General features: G+C 32.2%; 2 protein-coding genes across 3 annotated transcripts in view; one reads left to right on the top strand and one right to left on the bottom strand.

Moving 5' to 3' along the window:
• The window catches only part of LOC133203308 (uncharacterized), a 32938-nt gene extending 17778 nt beyond the window's left edge, over positions 1-15160 (top strand). Inside the window, exons 8-12 of the mRNA XM_061339116.1 lie at positions 2473-2560; positions 2810-2853; positions 9095-9224; positions 12631-12840; positions 14417-15160. Of these exons, the coding sequence (XP_061195100.1) occupies positions 2473-2560; positions 2810-2853; positions 9095-9224; positions 12631-12840; positions 14417-15144 (1200 nt within the window). The 3' untranslated portion in view covers positions 15145-15160. The remainder of the gene's footprint in view (positions 1-2472; positions 2561-2809; positions 2854-9094; positions 9225-12630; positions 12841-14416) is intronic.
• Positions 15161-15908: 748 nt separating this feature from the next.
• The window catches only part of LOC133203218 (suppressor of lurcher protein 1-like), a 52154-nt gene continuing 51095 nt past the window's right edge, over positions 15909-16967 (bottom strand). For both annotated transcript variants that reach the window (XM_061339048.1, XM_061339049.1), the window contains exon 12: positions 15909-16875. In XM_061339048.1, coding sequence (XP_061195032.1) covers positions 16730-16875 — 146 coding nt within the window. In that variant the 3' untranslated portion in view covers positions 15909-16729. The remainder of the gene's footprint in view (positions 16876-16967) is intronic.

The raw sequence follows: 16967 nt of genomic DNA, 5'->3' as shown, positions 1-16967 counted from the left end.
TCTGCATAATTTCATGACTTATATGTTGCTATAGCATTTCATACTAAAATATAATAAAAATCTTATTTTATTTCGAAGCTATTGAAACTTCAAATTTCTGGACGCGTTTGATTGACACATCCTTGCACTTTCACAATTTTAATTTTATTCTTAATACTTACAAGAAAAGTGGCAATTTTGTTATTTTTTGAAAATATGTTCATCAGGTCAATCAGGTCATTACACTCATCAGGTCTTTACACTGTGCCCAATTTTGTTGTGTATTAATGAAAAATATTAAAACTATAATTCAGAAAATTTAGAGTAGAAATGTTCGAAAGCAAAACCCACTCACAGTATTGTCAGTCCGTGCTCAGTGGTGTGTGCAGACTTTAACAATTGAACACACCCGGTGAATCGTAAACATTAACAATAACAGAGCTCGTGCCCTGTTTACAAAAACAGTTTACGTTTCACAGGTGTATTCAATTTGTTAAACTCTGTACACAACACTGAGCACGGGCTGACAATATTAGTGAGGGGGTTTGCTTTTGCACATTTCTACTCTGAATTTTCTGGATTATAAATATAATGTTTTTCATTAATACACAACAAAATCGCTTCTTTTCTTAAATATTAAGGATAAATATAAAATTTGTGAAAGTGCAAGGATGTGTTAATCAAACGCGTCCAGGAATTCTTAGTTCCAATAATTTCCAGATAAAATAAGTTTTTTATTATATTTTCATGTAAAATGCTATTGCAATATATAAGTCGTGATATTATACAGAAAATTTGAGAAAATATTAACTTCAGATCTGTGTCTAAGCACCTTTAAGATGTAAAATCAAAATAAAAAAATCAAAATATTTTATTGGCACACATAACATTATCATGCAGTGACTCTAGTTTGTCAACATAATGTGCATGTTTATTATTAAAACAAAAGTTCCGATAAAATGATAGTTTTGAGGAGTTCATAATACTTGCATTTTGTTCTTGTAATATTTGATCATGAATACGTTGCTTAACAATGCCAAGCACTGGTTTCAATGACATATTAAAATTTGTTAACTAGAAACACCCCAAGTTATTAAGACAAGTCTTTAAACACATAGACCATGTGTTATTTTCTTTACACTAGTTTTGATAAAGATATCATGTGCCAACGTACGTTCAATCGAAATTAAATGATCAAGGTATTTGATAGCAAACATAATAATTTTTGATCTGACTGGGAGTCTTCAGAATAGCAAACATTATTTGAAGTTTTGCAATGAACTAAGATTTTTTAAAAAAATTTAAAATGAAACTTTTCATAAGATGCCGAGCCTGAATTTTTTATGACTGACTCAATACCCCAAACTTCGCTTCCATATAGCAAAATGGGAATTACCATAGTATCAAACAATTTTTCAAGTAATCAGCAGGAATTATGTATTCCAAGGGTTTTCTTTATCTTGAATAAAGCTTTTCTGGCTTTATCCACTAACTGAGCTGCAGCAAGGTTAAAATTGCCATTACATTTAAGATTTATACCAAGATAGCAATATTTGTCAATTGTGTCATTTTCAATACAGATAACCATAAATAGTAAAATGGTTTAAAAAAAATTTACCATTAGAATTAAATACCATAATTTTTGATTTGGACATGTTAATCTCTAGCTTCCAATTAACACAATAATTTTCAAGAATATTCAGGCTACATTGTAGACCATCAGGACTACTTGACAACAAAACTAAGTCATCTGCATATAACAAGCAGTGTACTTTTGTGTCCTTTACTAATATTGGATCAGAGTGTTTATGAAAATGTTAAAAAGCAAGGGACTTAGTACATCACCTTGCTTGATACCCCTTTCGGATATACACTGTAAAGGGTTCACTTAACCCCTCATTTAACTTTATTTTGTTCCTTGTGTTCGCATACATAGAATAAATCACAATGAAAATTTTCTTTGGAACACCATTTTTTAGAAGTATGTAAAATAATCCTATTCTCCAAATCGTATCAAGTGGGTTTTTTTTCAGATCAGTGAATGCTGCATAAACTTTTTTTCTTTTTGAGTTTGTAGTGCTCAATTATTGATCTTATAGAAAATATATGGTCAGCTGTTCTGCTGTGTTCCATAAAGCCAATTTGATTTTTGCTAATCTGATTATTATCTAGAGTAAATTTGATTAATCTCAAATGTATGATCTTATTGAATACTTTCCCCAAGTTTGAGCTTATTGATAATCCTCTATAGTTGTTTGGATCAGATTTAGTACCTGTCTTATTCTTATGCAGTGGGACAATAAAAGTTTCATTCCATATGTATAAAAAATGAGAGATTTTTCCCCCCTCCCCCCGGTCCCAATAGAGTTTCATTCAGATCATATATTCATACTGTTTAATGAATAAAAATAAATTTAAAAGAGGGCATGTCATGTACTTAAGAACACAATGAATCGCAGAACGTTTCTTATATACACCTGTGTCTGGTTTTAGGACCTGTTTGGGGTCAGTATGATTCTCCCCCTCATATCCACCCATGCCAGGGATCTGGGAGCCACCCCCACAGTTACGGGGATTATAGGTAAAGTATTGTAACAAAGGTGAACTATATGCAAGTAACTATTACATGTAATATCAGGTGAATTTCTGTAACATAACCATGGTAACAGAAGTAAATCATTAATATGTCACTGTAATATTTTTAAATCAAAAATAATTTCTGAAATGTTAGAATGGAAATTACAGGTATACTACTGTAAAATTTAAGTGAAATGTACCAAAAATAGCTTATAAAAATATTACCGTGAAAACTTCAATTACTTTTGTGTAGGATCTACATATGGAGCTCTCCAGCTAATGTCTAGTCCTATTGTGGTAAGTTATAGAAAAACTTATTACCAGTATTTATTAACTTATATTATAATTTTCGATACATTTTAGAGTATTATGTGGATATTTGCAGTACATATTACTGTAGTGACTGAAATTTTGGAGCTAAGTATTGCAATTGCCTACATATTTATTAATATTTATAGATTTTGACTGAATATCAGGAAATATTCCCATCCGAGGTATTTGTGTAGTAAAGCAGACCAAAATTGTGAGGTCCACATCTGCACACAGATTGAGGGTGGGCATAGATTGCATGTTGTTTTACATCTTGTTCAAGAATTTTTCACTCAGATAGAGACGTCACCATATATCACTGAAGGGCTTCAAATTTAGATCTTTACTCAGCACTGAGGGCCATTGAGCAGTGAGGGATCTTTATCGTGCCAACACCTACCGTGACATGGGGCCTCGGTTTATAAGGTCTCATCCAAAGGACCCACAACTTTCACTTCAAAGTGCCGAGCGCTTGGTGAAGGAACAGTTGCTACCTATTTTTTATCAACTTAGGTCAGTCACGGCTGTGATTTGAACACATGACTTTCCAATCACAGAGCCAGTGCTCTACCAACTGAGCTACCGTGACGCCTCATATTTTTCAATATTCAGTCAATAAATTTTTCTTGCATATTTTAATGCAAATACATTTTTTATCCTACTCACATCATAGAATTTTTTCTCTGTATTCCTGATCTTAAATATCCTAACAACATAAGTAATGGATATTTGTGATATCTAATGTACATGACTGTATGTTATGTCATTAAGAATGGAGAGCCGGGAAAATATATTGTGACGTCACAATTGCAAGTGCCAAAGTATCCAAGAACATTACAGCCCTGGTCTGCTTTATAAATTTATTGAGAAATATATCAAAATATGTCATTATATATTTAATAAAATGTCATGTATTCTCACATAAACACTTGCAAGAAGCTTTTATGAACAGTTGTGAAAATATTAAATTGGGCTTTTCTGGATTGTCTCCCTTACTTTTTTTCTCTAACAAAAATTATTTTATATTGGATGATATGATAATGCTCTGTGTTTTTATTATACCCCACACAACAAGTTGCGGGGTGTATAATGTTTTTGACCCGTCTGTCAGTCAGTCAGTCACTCCTCCTAAACCGCTGCACAGAATTTCATCAAACTTTGCAGATATTTAGGACACAATGTGCAGATGTGCATGTTACCAGGAAATTCCGATTCCGTTATTTTTCTGGGAATTTCAGCACTTTTCAACTTAGATTTTGGCCATATCTTGAACACACTGCTCAACGTGTTATCGGCTATTCTGTTGTTATCGACATTCGGTGGATCACAACTTTTGACAGGTTATTAAATTGTTGCAAATAAACACTATAAAAATAGAAACAGAGACTGTTGATTGTGCTTTTTGTGAACAAGAATGAATATAGATACAAAATAAAGCCCCAATATATCCTATTATAGTATTTGTAAGTCTTGAGAAGACTTTAAAAGTCAAATTTGTTATATTTTGCAAGTTTTTGGCCGATTGGCATTGCTGCATATAGCCCCTCTCTTCAGAATCCTTATATTTACCTCACATTAATTATTGTCCACAATACGACATTGTCAGAATCTCGCAAAGATGTGATTTAAGTGTAAAAATAGCCCTTTTTAACTTTCAGGATGTTATCGGAAATGCGGTTGAATGGTTCACTTTGTTATCGGATATTTCGGTTTTAGTTATCGGAAACAAAGGTTGTCATAGGTTAGGAAAAATCTAAAGAAACAACAGAAATCTTCATTAAATCTAAATATTTAGAGTGGCAAGAACACAATTCTAATTTTTGGATAACATTTGTCTCTTTTTTTTATATGTAACTTTAAGAAAAGGAGTGTTTTTTGATCATGAATGTTTTGGCATATCTTATAATCACCGAAATGTGTATGATCTTGACCTGTTCGAAAATATCGTATTAGTTAATTCTCTGAATTATAAATCTCTGTTGTAACCAAAATACAAATGACAAATTTATTTATTGAGATTCTTACGTTGCATTATGCGCAATATAAAAGCATTGCAATAATTGCTAAATTCACAGTAATTCACTCTTAGTTTTCTGTGTGTTGCCTTCCAGTTACGCACTGTTCTTCGCTTTTGTCTCTGTTTTCCTTACTTTGTTTTCAGGGATTTATCAGCCTATTTTGGGAAATGCCATTTTGGGGGAATTGGGAAAAAATTATCGGCTTTTTGATGAAATTGGGAAAAATTAAAAAATGTTGCTTAAATCATGTATTCAGGTGTAATTCATTTAATATTTCAGCATGAAATCTAATGGGGAACCAAACAGACAATTATATATGATCCAACTTCATACAAGATCAATTATGAATAACAGACTAATAAAAGTAAAATTGACTTCAATGAGTATAAAGTGTTTATACATTACTTAGGGTAGTACATGTGTGTATGAGATTCCAAGGTCATTTATTTACAGAATCTGTTTCTGGAAAATATAAACCTCCTGCAAGTATATATTTTCTCAAAGTCCTCTTTTAATATGTATTAATGCATTGAAAATATATTTTTCTATTTGAAATAATGCCTACAGTCCTTACCATTCACTTGTAGATCAATTGAGTATGTAGAAATAACTTAATAAATCTATATAAATACAAAATATCACCATTTTCTGAAAAACTGAGGAAATTCGGATTAAAAGTTGGCGATGTTTTTACAGTGTTTTTAAACATGTGTTATGACTGTAGCTTTGCTAAATGACTTAAATAGATGAAAATTACAGACAATCTGACAATTTTCCTTGTGTTTTTACTAGATAGTTAAATATAAAAGCATTGTTCACCAATTGGGAAAAAATACTGCCAAATTGGGAAAAACTGAACTCATTTTCAATTGGGAATGGGGCCGAATTTCGGCCCCTGAGAAGGTACTGATAAATCCCTGGTTTTTATTCCTTGACTTTGCATTTTTGATCTCCCCTTAACAGTCATTGTTCCTTTTGTTTGAACCAAGTACATACATGTACATGTATTAGTTTGGTATAAAGCAATTAAAGAATCTAAATTCAAGGGTGGTTAAATGAATTTTCCAAAAGGGTGTTAGACAAAATATGACCAAGAATTCCAACTTTTGAGAAAATAAAATGACTTTACTTATTAATTTTTACAAAAAGCGTTACGGACGGAGAGAAACTATTTTTAATGAAATATAAAGATAACTTATTCAAGTTCAAAAGTTTATTGAAACAGTATACATTTGGAGCAGAGTAATCACGGAACTCTAACAACATCAGATGTTGTTTCAGGGGCAAAGAAGGGATAAGCATCCCCTGTCGACCGATCACACCTGCGGAGTGCTCTTTGTCATTATCAGCCGAATGGAAAATCCGTAGACAATTCAATGTGTAGGTGGAGCTCATATTTGGATTTAGGATGGCGGTGTCGGGGAGGTTCGGACCTCACCTGGAATTTACAGAGTTATATTGAATATTTATAACAGACCTGTTTATACTCTTACGATTTCGCCGTATTTTGTACGGATTTTGAGTCCAAAATACGTCTCACGCTCTCACGCTTTGCCTTTATGAAAATATGGAAATCTGTCTTTTGGATTTCAGGAGTTAGTTTTCGTTATGATCTGTCTCTGTTTGACGATTTTTAATTGCAAACAAAGAGAATGATTTCAAACACTTTAGTGATGTCGGGTTGCGAAAACCCGGTGGTTTAAAAAAAATGGCAGAAACCTCTCGAAAGAAAACAAGGTATAATGTTATTAAACCATGTTTTGATAATCAGAAACGTAGTTGTGCTCTAGTAATATATGTAAAATCGATGGAAAGTGAATCTTACGGGCAAATGCCGAATCTCACTGACAAATCTATTAAGAAATACTGAGAGACAACAATATGGGTAAACAGGTCTGTTATAGTGAAGCAAATAAAAAAGAAAAAAAAAACCTTGGCACACCCCCTTCCTCATTGAAAACGCGGATCACTGTTTGTAGAAAAGGTTAAACATGTGAAGAATTGAAGTGAATCGACCAGCACCCCCCCCTCCCCCAATAGGTATTTTTAACGTTTGGGAAATGAGTTCAACGTTTTTTTTTTAATCAATTTTATTTATTTTTACTGAACAATGTTTTTGTACAAGGATAGTCTCCTTAATCTAATACATACCCAATTATAACAAAAAAGAAATATTTCTTTGCAGTATATTTGCACCTCATTCGATTTCCTCTATTTCAAACCTTAAAATGATTTGATACAAACAATGCTATCGCTCTGTATTGGACAAAACAAACTTATAGCTCATTGGGGCACTTGAAGTGATGATGTTTTTGCAAAAATGACATAATAGATCGTAAGACCTGACTAACTAAAGAAACTATAGATTTGTTGTATACATGCACATTTACGTCTGAAACCGATGGAAGCCAATTGTGGCTATCTTTAAAGGAAAACAGAAAAATGATTGAACAGATAAGTAGTTCTATTATAAAATCATAATTTTAATTATTTACATGTATATCAAAAAACTAACAATGGACAGCTAGAAAATTTTCAAAAATCACTTTAAAAAAATTACGTTTGTAATTTTCAAGGATTGACAGATTATAATGGACTTTTTTTCAATCTATTTCTAAAGCTGAAGGAAACTTTTTACCCTGTGTTTCCGATAACTTACACCAGTAAAAACTGAATTATCCGGCAACATCAACCTTGTTGACGATAACATGTTTTCACCTACCGAGACATTTTAGATGCCTGTTAACTAACCCTTAATTTGGATTTTTGATTTCAGTCTGCTTATCTACAGGTATATGATTGTCTATAGAATATATAAACTATTTTGTTTAATACAAAAAAAACGAAATGGACTTCTACAAAAGCTAAAATGTGATGACATATTCCGAAATTTTTTATAAAATATCATTTGAAAGAGTTGTTGATCTTTTGAAAGACAGTGATTTGGTTTGTATTTTTAGCTGCTGAAAGTATAATCATATATCTGCCAAAGATCACAAACTTTGTTTGCTGGAGTACGCAATTATCGTTGAATTCAGAAATTTTAAATAACCTACGTTTTGCAAACATTGATTTTCTTGCACCGAATGCCCGATAACAACTGAATTGCCGATAACGCGTTGAGCAGTGTGTTGAATATAGAGATGAACAGTTTGTCAGCGCAACTCCTACTAAACCGCTGCACAGAATTTCATCAAACTTTGCAGATATTTAGTACACTGTGTGTAGATGTGCATATTACCAGGAAATTCCGATTCCGTTATTTTTCTGGGAATTTCGGCACTTTTCAACTTAGATTTTGGCCATATCTTGAATATAGAGATGAACATTATGTCAGCACAACTCCTCTTAAACCGCTGCACAGAATTTTGTCAAACTTTGCAGATATTTAGTACACAGTGTGTAGATGTGCATATTACCAGGAAATTCAAATTCCATTATTTTTGCCATAAGAGTTTTGCCTATTATTGAAGAAACTTTCCAGCTAGGTAATAAGGAAATCCACTGGAATCAGCTTTTGTAATGAAATTTTATGTGAAATACTGTATGACCTTATAAGACCCCTATTGATTTTAGATCAAAATATTAATGATTTAACACACACACACACACACACAATCTTGGATACGTGTAGTTCCCCCCCCCCCCCCCTCAAATCGGTGCTTTGCCTTAAATAATTTCATAAGTACAGTATGTGTTGCATTGTCGAGCTTTGGGGGAGCATGGGGTATGTGAGCTTGCTCACTTTTTCTTTCATTTTTATCGAAAAATAATTTAAACTTAAAAGCAAAATATATTTAAATCTATTCCACCACCTAAAAGATAGAAAGAATTTTGTAAACATTGTAAAAAGAAAATAAATACTTCTAAGTAAGCATAGGACTGGTTTAAGTCCAGCATAATTATAATATGTTGTCTAGCAAATAACATTTAAAGTCAATGATATGAATTCTATTTTTATTTTTCTTATACATTCTCTGATTCTCATCATATGAGACTTAAAAAAGTCTTCTTAAACTTTGAATTGTTTATTAACTGCAACGTCTTTGAAAAAAACTTTTCATTTTGAATGCAGCCATGTTGTGGATGAAGATTAGAGTGTAAATTGAATCCCTTTTCCCCTGAAAAAAATTCACATCCAAAAAATATTGAACTATGTACAGTATACAGTTTCTTATACCTGTAACATGTTTTGTTCATCTTTTATACAGGGTCAATGGAGTGACAATGCTGGGAGGAAGTTTTGTCTCCTGTTCTGTTTGCTCGCCTCGGCGGGGGGATATTTCCTCATGAGCTTCTCAACCACCCTCATTGTCCTGATGCTCTCCAGGATTCCCACAGGTACAGTGTATAATTACCATGGAGTACTTTTTTTTTTTTTTTTATCAGATCTGATATATTTTTTGTTGCATTTCTTCTATCTGTAAACTACAACGATATGCTTTACATTTTTTATTCAATTGACATTCATTGGCTGTCATAGTTATATAACCAATGTATAAGGATTTTGAAATGTAATTTGGAAAGGTTTATAAGAGTTGGATCAGTATTTTTTTGTCCCTTCTTCATGTCATAGTCAGTATCCCCTCCCCCTTCTTTTTATGTTTTTTTCCCCTTTTTTAGGAAGATGAATGTCACTCTTTCTTATTTTTATATATCAGACCTAAAATGAATTTGTTCTAAAATTATATGTATAATATGGGAGATGTTGAAAAAGGACTATGATAATTACTCTTCAAAGGAATCAATTTGGGTATAGCTCTTACTTCATATTTAGTTAGAGGTAATAGTTCTTTTATGATCAATAGGTCAATTGTTAGCAAGATCAAAATGTTCAAACTATTCTTGAAACGGTCCTTAAGAATTAAATTGTTATTTACCATGTAAATATCTACTATAAATCTTGATTAGATATTGACGTTAAATGACAGTTTTTGTGTGCTGGAGCCTGTTATGATTATCACAAAGTAATTTCTGTGTTCTTTGCAGAAAGCTTTAAGAATTAAGTATTCATCTGGCACAAGAGCATACTCTTTGTATTTTGGTATAATCATCTGCTTAATTTTGTTGTTATTGCTAAACAAAAGTTAATGTTTAGTAGTGGCTCAGTATCTGCAAGTGTGTAGAAAAAAGCATGGAAAAAATCCAAATGGGACAGACTGACAGACAGACAGAGGGACTTGTAGACAGAGAGACAGACAGATAAGGAGGAAACCTATAGCCCCCTCTGCTTTCACCAGTAGGGGACTAACAAGCATTCTGAGAGTATTGCATAAGTAATACTAGTCCCCTACTGGCAAGTATAATCTGGTTCCCTTTAGAAAGTTACATATGTAAAAGTCAGCAATTCTGTTAAAACTCTTCAAAATGGAATGAAATGCAAACTTGGTCTTTAACTCATCATAGCAAAAATCAACTTAATATCTTCAAGCATGTATGAAATCATGTAGAAAAAAAATTGCAGAATACAAGTGGGACAGACTGACAGACGTATGGACAGACAGCTAGACAGACAGATTAACAGATAAGAAAATCTATAGTCCCCCCTGGTTTCACCAGTAGGGGACTAATTAATAACATATTGAATTTTCACAACAGAATCATTGGAGCCTTTATAATTTTTATTTTCGTAATGACATTTTTTTTTTTTGGAAATTTTTCACGACCACCAGAATGATTTATTCTGAATTCCAGCTTTGATCAGATAAGTCTGTTTGACATCAAATGAAATGATACATTATTTACAAAGTTGGCAATTGAGCTATCATCTAGGTTTAGTTAGCAATAAATCCATGGAAATTGATAAATATGCAAAGTACAATGTAATTAGATATCAGTTTTGATTCCTTATTCATAATGTTGCTGTTTGCACATTACATCACAATCAGCATTGACTTACAAACATCTGTTGCGGTTTAGTTGTTTTTGAAAAAAAAATCCTAGATGTGTTGTGAAACACTGATGCCCCCATACCGCAGCTCAAGGCTAAGGTTGAAGGTCAAACTCCCAAGGTCAAGATCTCGAGTTAAAAAATATTGGTACCTAAAGAAAGGTCTTATCACAAGGAAAACATCTGTGAAATATGAAAGCCCTGGCACCAGCCATTCAAAAGTTCTGGCAAAGGTTAAAGCTTTTTGAAAGTAGGTCAAACTCCAAGATCAAAGTCATGAGGTCCAAAATATTGATACCAAAGGAAAGGTCTTATCACAAGAAAAGCATAAGTGAAATATGAAAGCACAAGCAGCAACCATTTTCAAGTTGTAGGCAAAGTTTAAGCTTTTACAAATGTAGGTCAAACTCAAAGGTTAAGGTTAGGAGGTTAAAAATGTTGGTACCCAAAGGAAGGTCTTGTCATTAGGAATATACATGTGATAGATGAAAGCCCTATCAGCAACCATTAAAAAGTTATGTCCAAGGTTAAAGTTTTTTAAAAAGTAGGTCAAACTCCAAGATCAAGGTCAAAAGGACACCTATAGCTATATGATTTTTCATTTCCTTACTACATGTATGATGAAAACAATATTGTTTAAATCTTTTTTCTTATAGAAGATAATAATGCAACAATGGTAAATTCTTTAAAATAATGATTGTACTTCATTTTAGAGTGAAATCCTTTTTTTATTTCCTGAATGAATAAAAATTGTTTAAATCTTCTAAAATTTATTACTGATAGAAGACAATAATGCAAGATGTGGCAACTGCATTAAAATGAAAATTATACATCAAGTAAACGTTGAGAACTAAAAATTTTTTATTGCCACAAGGGAAAGACCTGTATGATTTACATAATGAAACGTGCTAAAGTATTGATTTTGAGATGGATTGCAGCACAGCATGGGAAAAAGCAAAAAAGTGTGCTGCTAAGTTTCCAGTTTATAGAATTAGCAGTGTATCGGAAAACAAATTATCTTTCACCGTCTTCAACAGAGGAAAATACTATTTGCAATTATTCATAAACGTCTTTTTGGTTGTTTGTCATTATAGTTAATAAAATGAATGTTGAAGCTTCAACTTGAAACTTAAACTTGAGAACAATTATGTCAGTGTTTAATTTTTGTTTTGAAAGAATCAGGTTTGCTTTGCACTGGACTGGTATGAAATTTCAAGAGAATATTTTCAATTAATTTGTTGTTTTTTTTTAACAGTAATTTATTGAAAATAAATATTTACGTAAGTTTAACTTTTACAGTAACACATGTATTAGTTATATATAATCTTATTCATATTATGTAGTAAAACTTGCTAACCAAATTAAAGAACTTGCTTATGAAGAACACAAGCAATGCTTTCCATTTAAGGGAATGAATAAAAACATCCTATGAAATTCTTTTAGTTAAAGCAATGACTATATTTGTAATTCATAAAAATCATTTCAATAGATGTATGTAACCAAAAAAAAAAAAAAAAAAAAAAAAAAAAAAAAAAAAAAAATTATGGAATCATTTAATTTTTAAGAGTCAATGTTCATGGGGACATAATTTCTTGGGTAACTCTTTAATAATCTTTTAAAGATTCAATGAAACAATATGTAAACAAAATAATTGTTCATGGGGATGTAAAATCATGGGTACATGTAAAAGTGACCCAGGAAATCCACAAACATTCCCCCCTTCCACAAACAATTATGATTCCACAGTGTTTGTTGAGCAGATTAAACTGTAGTAGTTAAGTTACAGATTTATTCATAAAGGTGTGAATGGATCTTAATGAAATCTAAGAATGAAATGTTTCTTGTTGGCCCTTATAGGTATCTTCAAACACAGTCAGAGTGTATCCAGGTCATATCTGACAGATGTGTCCTCTCGGAGTGACCAGTCCGGGGTGCTGGGGACCTTCAATGCTGCTTCCAGTATTGGCTTTATCCTAGGTCCAATGGTAGGGGGCAGATTGGCAGAGACTAGTGGGGGATTCTATAAAGTCACCTTCCTATGTACTGCTATATTTGTTCTCAATGCAGGTAGGACGTACATGTATATCAGTAGTACTAAATTGGCTTTAATTTTGTATCAGTATGTTTTGCACTATAGGACTTAGCAAAAACTCTATGTCAGATGCATCTTTTATTTACCATATTAATGTTTTTTGACATGTCTAAACTGATTGGAATGCAGTCTTTAGTTAATGTTTTGTGCAGTCTGCTAACTAGGAAATGAGAGAGTCAATCTATATTTGGTGTTATAAGAATGATGATCAATGTGACAATAGAAAATACTTTGCAGAGAGGGAAGTTTTGCAAGCCTTATCATTTGCTCCCAGGATGATTGTAAACCTCTCCAACACCAAATAAACATTCTTCATATATTCATATTTATAAAAGTTTTACAGTATAAAATGCTTATAGCAAAATCAGGAACAAAGGATTTGATTCTTCATGTTTTAAAAATACATGTACAGGGAATTAAAATCACTTTGCTGGAAGCAAGTGTGAATTCATTATAGGCGTGCTTGCTGTAATCAGTTTTTACTGCATAGGATTCTCATTTCGACATTCTTACGGTATATACCGGTAATTATTCTGTATTGAACTGTCTTGTTTTTTTCTGATAGATCTAATATATCTTTCCTATTGAAATACTTATTTATAAAAATCATAGACATGTTCTAGAAGCAAAGTTTTAGGTATTCAGTATAAAGTTATTTAAAATAGATATTTTTACATGCCAGGAGAAAGCCCATCTTCAAAGGCAAAGAAAAGTTATCTCTACGAAATGCTATAATTCCTCTCAAGATTTGCATCTATACAGATTCTGATGTGTTTTACAGAAAATCTAAAAAAAAATTATGAATTTAAAGAGAAAAAAAATATCTAAGCTTTAAAACAACTATGGATGACTTCAGATGACAGACATGTCCCTTAAAGATTCTAGTCTTGTTAAAGCTTACTTTTAATACTTGAAAGCTGAATCTTTAATAACATTTTACAATTCAAGAAGCTTCCTTTTTAAACCAATGGAAAGCTAACCTTTTCTTTACGGGAAAACTAAGATTAACAAAAAACTGCAGAATATCGCACAAATTTTAGCGAGGATGTAATTTTGACATTTGAGATCGCTAAAATTAAATATCGCTAACATTTTAGTCCGCATTAGGGGGGTTACTGTTGTCTTTCTATGCACCATAAAATCACTAAAATTACTTCTTGCTAAAATTAATACCGATTTTGAAGAACAATTCGCTAAATTTGCGTCTCACTAATAATTCCACCATTATGGTATTGTTCCCTGTGCAATCACCTGAGCAATCAAAGACAAAAACCTCAGTGATGTTGTAAAGTAAAAAAAAGGTTACAGGAAACTAGCTTATAAAAATTAACGCTTACAGAGAAGCGATTTTCACTCACTGTGGTTTTGAATCATATAATGAACTTATGGGATATAATGATTTTCGTTTATAACAAATCATTATTGTTCATCACTGGCACTTTGCTATGAGCATGTTTTACTGACTACATGTTTGTTTGTTCAATGGTCATTAGAAGAGTACATTACATATTTGTCATACTCACTAAAGCAAAATTACTCTTGAATCTTTAGTGTTTGTGTGGGCAGTAGTAGAGGACAAAGAATCCAGCAATTGTAACAAGGGAAACACCCCACTGAGAAATGATTCTGAAGATTCCCTAAAAAGACTAAATTCAGGTGAAGAAAACTTCAGTCCTAAGCTTCTTCTTCAATCCCTTAGAACGTTTGACTGGAAAAACCTCTGGGATCTGTTTCTAATCAAGTTCTGTCTAGGCTTCTCCATATTACTGTACAGGAGCAACTTTTCACTGACAATGCGAGAGATATTTCATATGTCACCCAGTAACATTGGTTACCTCATTTCATACTCGGCAACCATCGCAGCTCTCAGTGGATTTCTAGTGGGGAGAATCTCAAAACTGTTTAGAAGTGATGCTCAGATAGTTTTATATATGAGTGTATTTCAAACATTTACTCTGTTATCTTTAAGTAATGTCAGTAACATTGTGTTATATGTAATCTGTTATACCCCTTTAAGCATTATTACTTCAATGCTGAGAGTTTCATCTACAAGCCTTACGATACAACGATGTGGCGGGAAAAATGTGGGAGGTATTATTGGAATGAGTCAGAGTGTGATGTCATTAGCACGCATGCTCTCTCCATTCATTTCTGGACTTGTTATGGAAGTGAGTTACTCAGGAACTGCAGTTGTTGGATCTCTTGTATCAAGTGTTGCTGTGATATTGTTGATTTTGAGGCCACAAGAGCCGAAAGTTTATAAAGAAAAAGTGCAATAAATTTAGTAAAAAAGTTTTTTCCAAGTCATTTTATTGCTGAACAATAGAAGAAATCAAAATTAATGTTTTTCTCCCAAATCTCCATTTGCCAAATGAAGATTTTTATGCCAAGATCTTCCAGTCTGCAGATATTCATGGATCTAGATAACCAGTCTTCCAAATGAATTTCAAGGAATGGAGACATATACTGGTGATACAAGCAAATATAGTATATCGATGACCAAGTTTACGAAACATATTAATATTTTCGGTTGTGAAGAGTCATCACAACTTTCTTTGAAAATTAAGTTTATTCCTTGTCTTGATGACAAATCCAACTTGTGTGAAAACATATTATGTAATGTTCTTGAAGATCACTCATGTCTGGCTTTTTTTGAAATATGTTAACGCAATATGCAGATCTAGAATAGTAACAATTCATTAAAAACAATTCCATACATTTTATAACAGAAGTAAGCAGGATTAGTTTGAAAAAGATAGAAATAAAAAAAAAGCATCTATACACAAGGTCCTTCAAACCAGCAACAAACATAGCAATTTACTCTCAGATGAACATAATTTGCATTTCAAGCTTCTCGCATTTAAAACATATATTCAAACTTACAAATAATAAATTGGTGAATTCAGTTGAATTTGTACATGTACATAGAAATCAATGTCTTCAGTGTACAATCACACTGCAACTAAAAGAAACTAATAGCAGTAAATATCTTAAGAGCTTTTGGAAACAGTACAATATCAAAAGGTTAAAAAAATTTACATTTTATAAATAGGATATTTCAAGAAGAAAAAAGAAAGAAAAAAGTTACAGAAACACAAACTAACTCAAAAGTTCGTATGGTAAATTGTCAAGATAATAGAGAGTTTCCTGCTATTATACCAACAATTAAAGACAATATACAGGTCATTTGTAAATCATTCAAGATATTAATTTTGATGTTGCTTCTGGGTCTTGATATCTAACATGTTTATGTGTATTTTTAAAAATACTCATGGAAAGATATACTAAAATTTAAAATATATTTTGGCGGATATATACATCTAACGATTTCATAGTATATAGTATACATGTGTATAAAATTAAATTAATAGGTTTCAAGATTAAAAAAATGTGCAATGACATATCACACATAGGCGCCACCAGAAGTAAATGATAAACTTGGAGTGCGCATGTGCTATTTTGATTTCGATAACATGGTTACATCTTTAAATCTTTAGATCTATATAATATTGGACTGTACAAATGATTTTGAATATTTCACGCATAATTTTAAAACAGTACATAAATGACAAGATTGAATCGTAATTAAGTTTTGATTTTTGGAGTTACTGTGAAATCACTTATTTTTATGGGGTCTAATTTTCGTTGTTTTTTGGTGGTACATGTATGAAGAGACCCACGTATTCATGTCTTACACGAAGTGTAAAATTTCCAACAACTCGACATTTCTTCATCTACGAAATTCCCACAGACCATGCAGTATTTTTTCTTAAACCACGAAATCTGCCCCGACAAAAAATGTGTGATTTTACAGTATTTAACATGAATTTTAGACATTTTATTCCCTAGAACATTTTGCGGTAGCTAGCTAATCATATTGACTTTAGTTATACTAATTATAGAAATCAGTATCACACAAAGAATGTCTAGCACAGAGGTGTGACTTGCTGAAGACTGGGATCCGCTCCTTTTCTCTGGTGAAGATGTTGTGGGGGGAAAGACTTTGTAATCTGCAAAAAAAGAAACAATGACAATTTGGAGAGAGAGAGAGAGAGAGAGAGAGAGAGAAAGAGAGAGAGAGACCTTGATTGATTAGTACTAT

The sequence above is a fragment of the Saccostrea echinata genome, unplaced genomic scaffold, assembly GCF_033153115.1.
Source record: "Saccostrea echinata isolate AGI-Se365-2 ecotype Australia unplaced genomic scaffold, CSIRO_AGI_Sech_v1 ptg000049l, whole genome shotgun sequence".
Lineage (NCBI taxonomy): Eukaryota > Metazoa > Mollusca > Bivalvia > Ostreida > Ostreidae > Saccostrea > Saccostrea echinata.
Note: the sequence above shows the minus strand (reverse complement) of the source record. Positions and strands in the feature narration are given on the sequence as shown.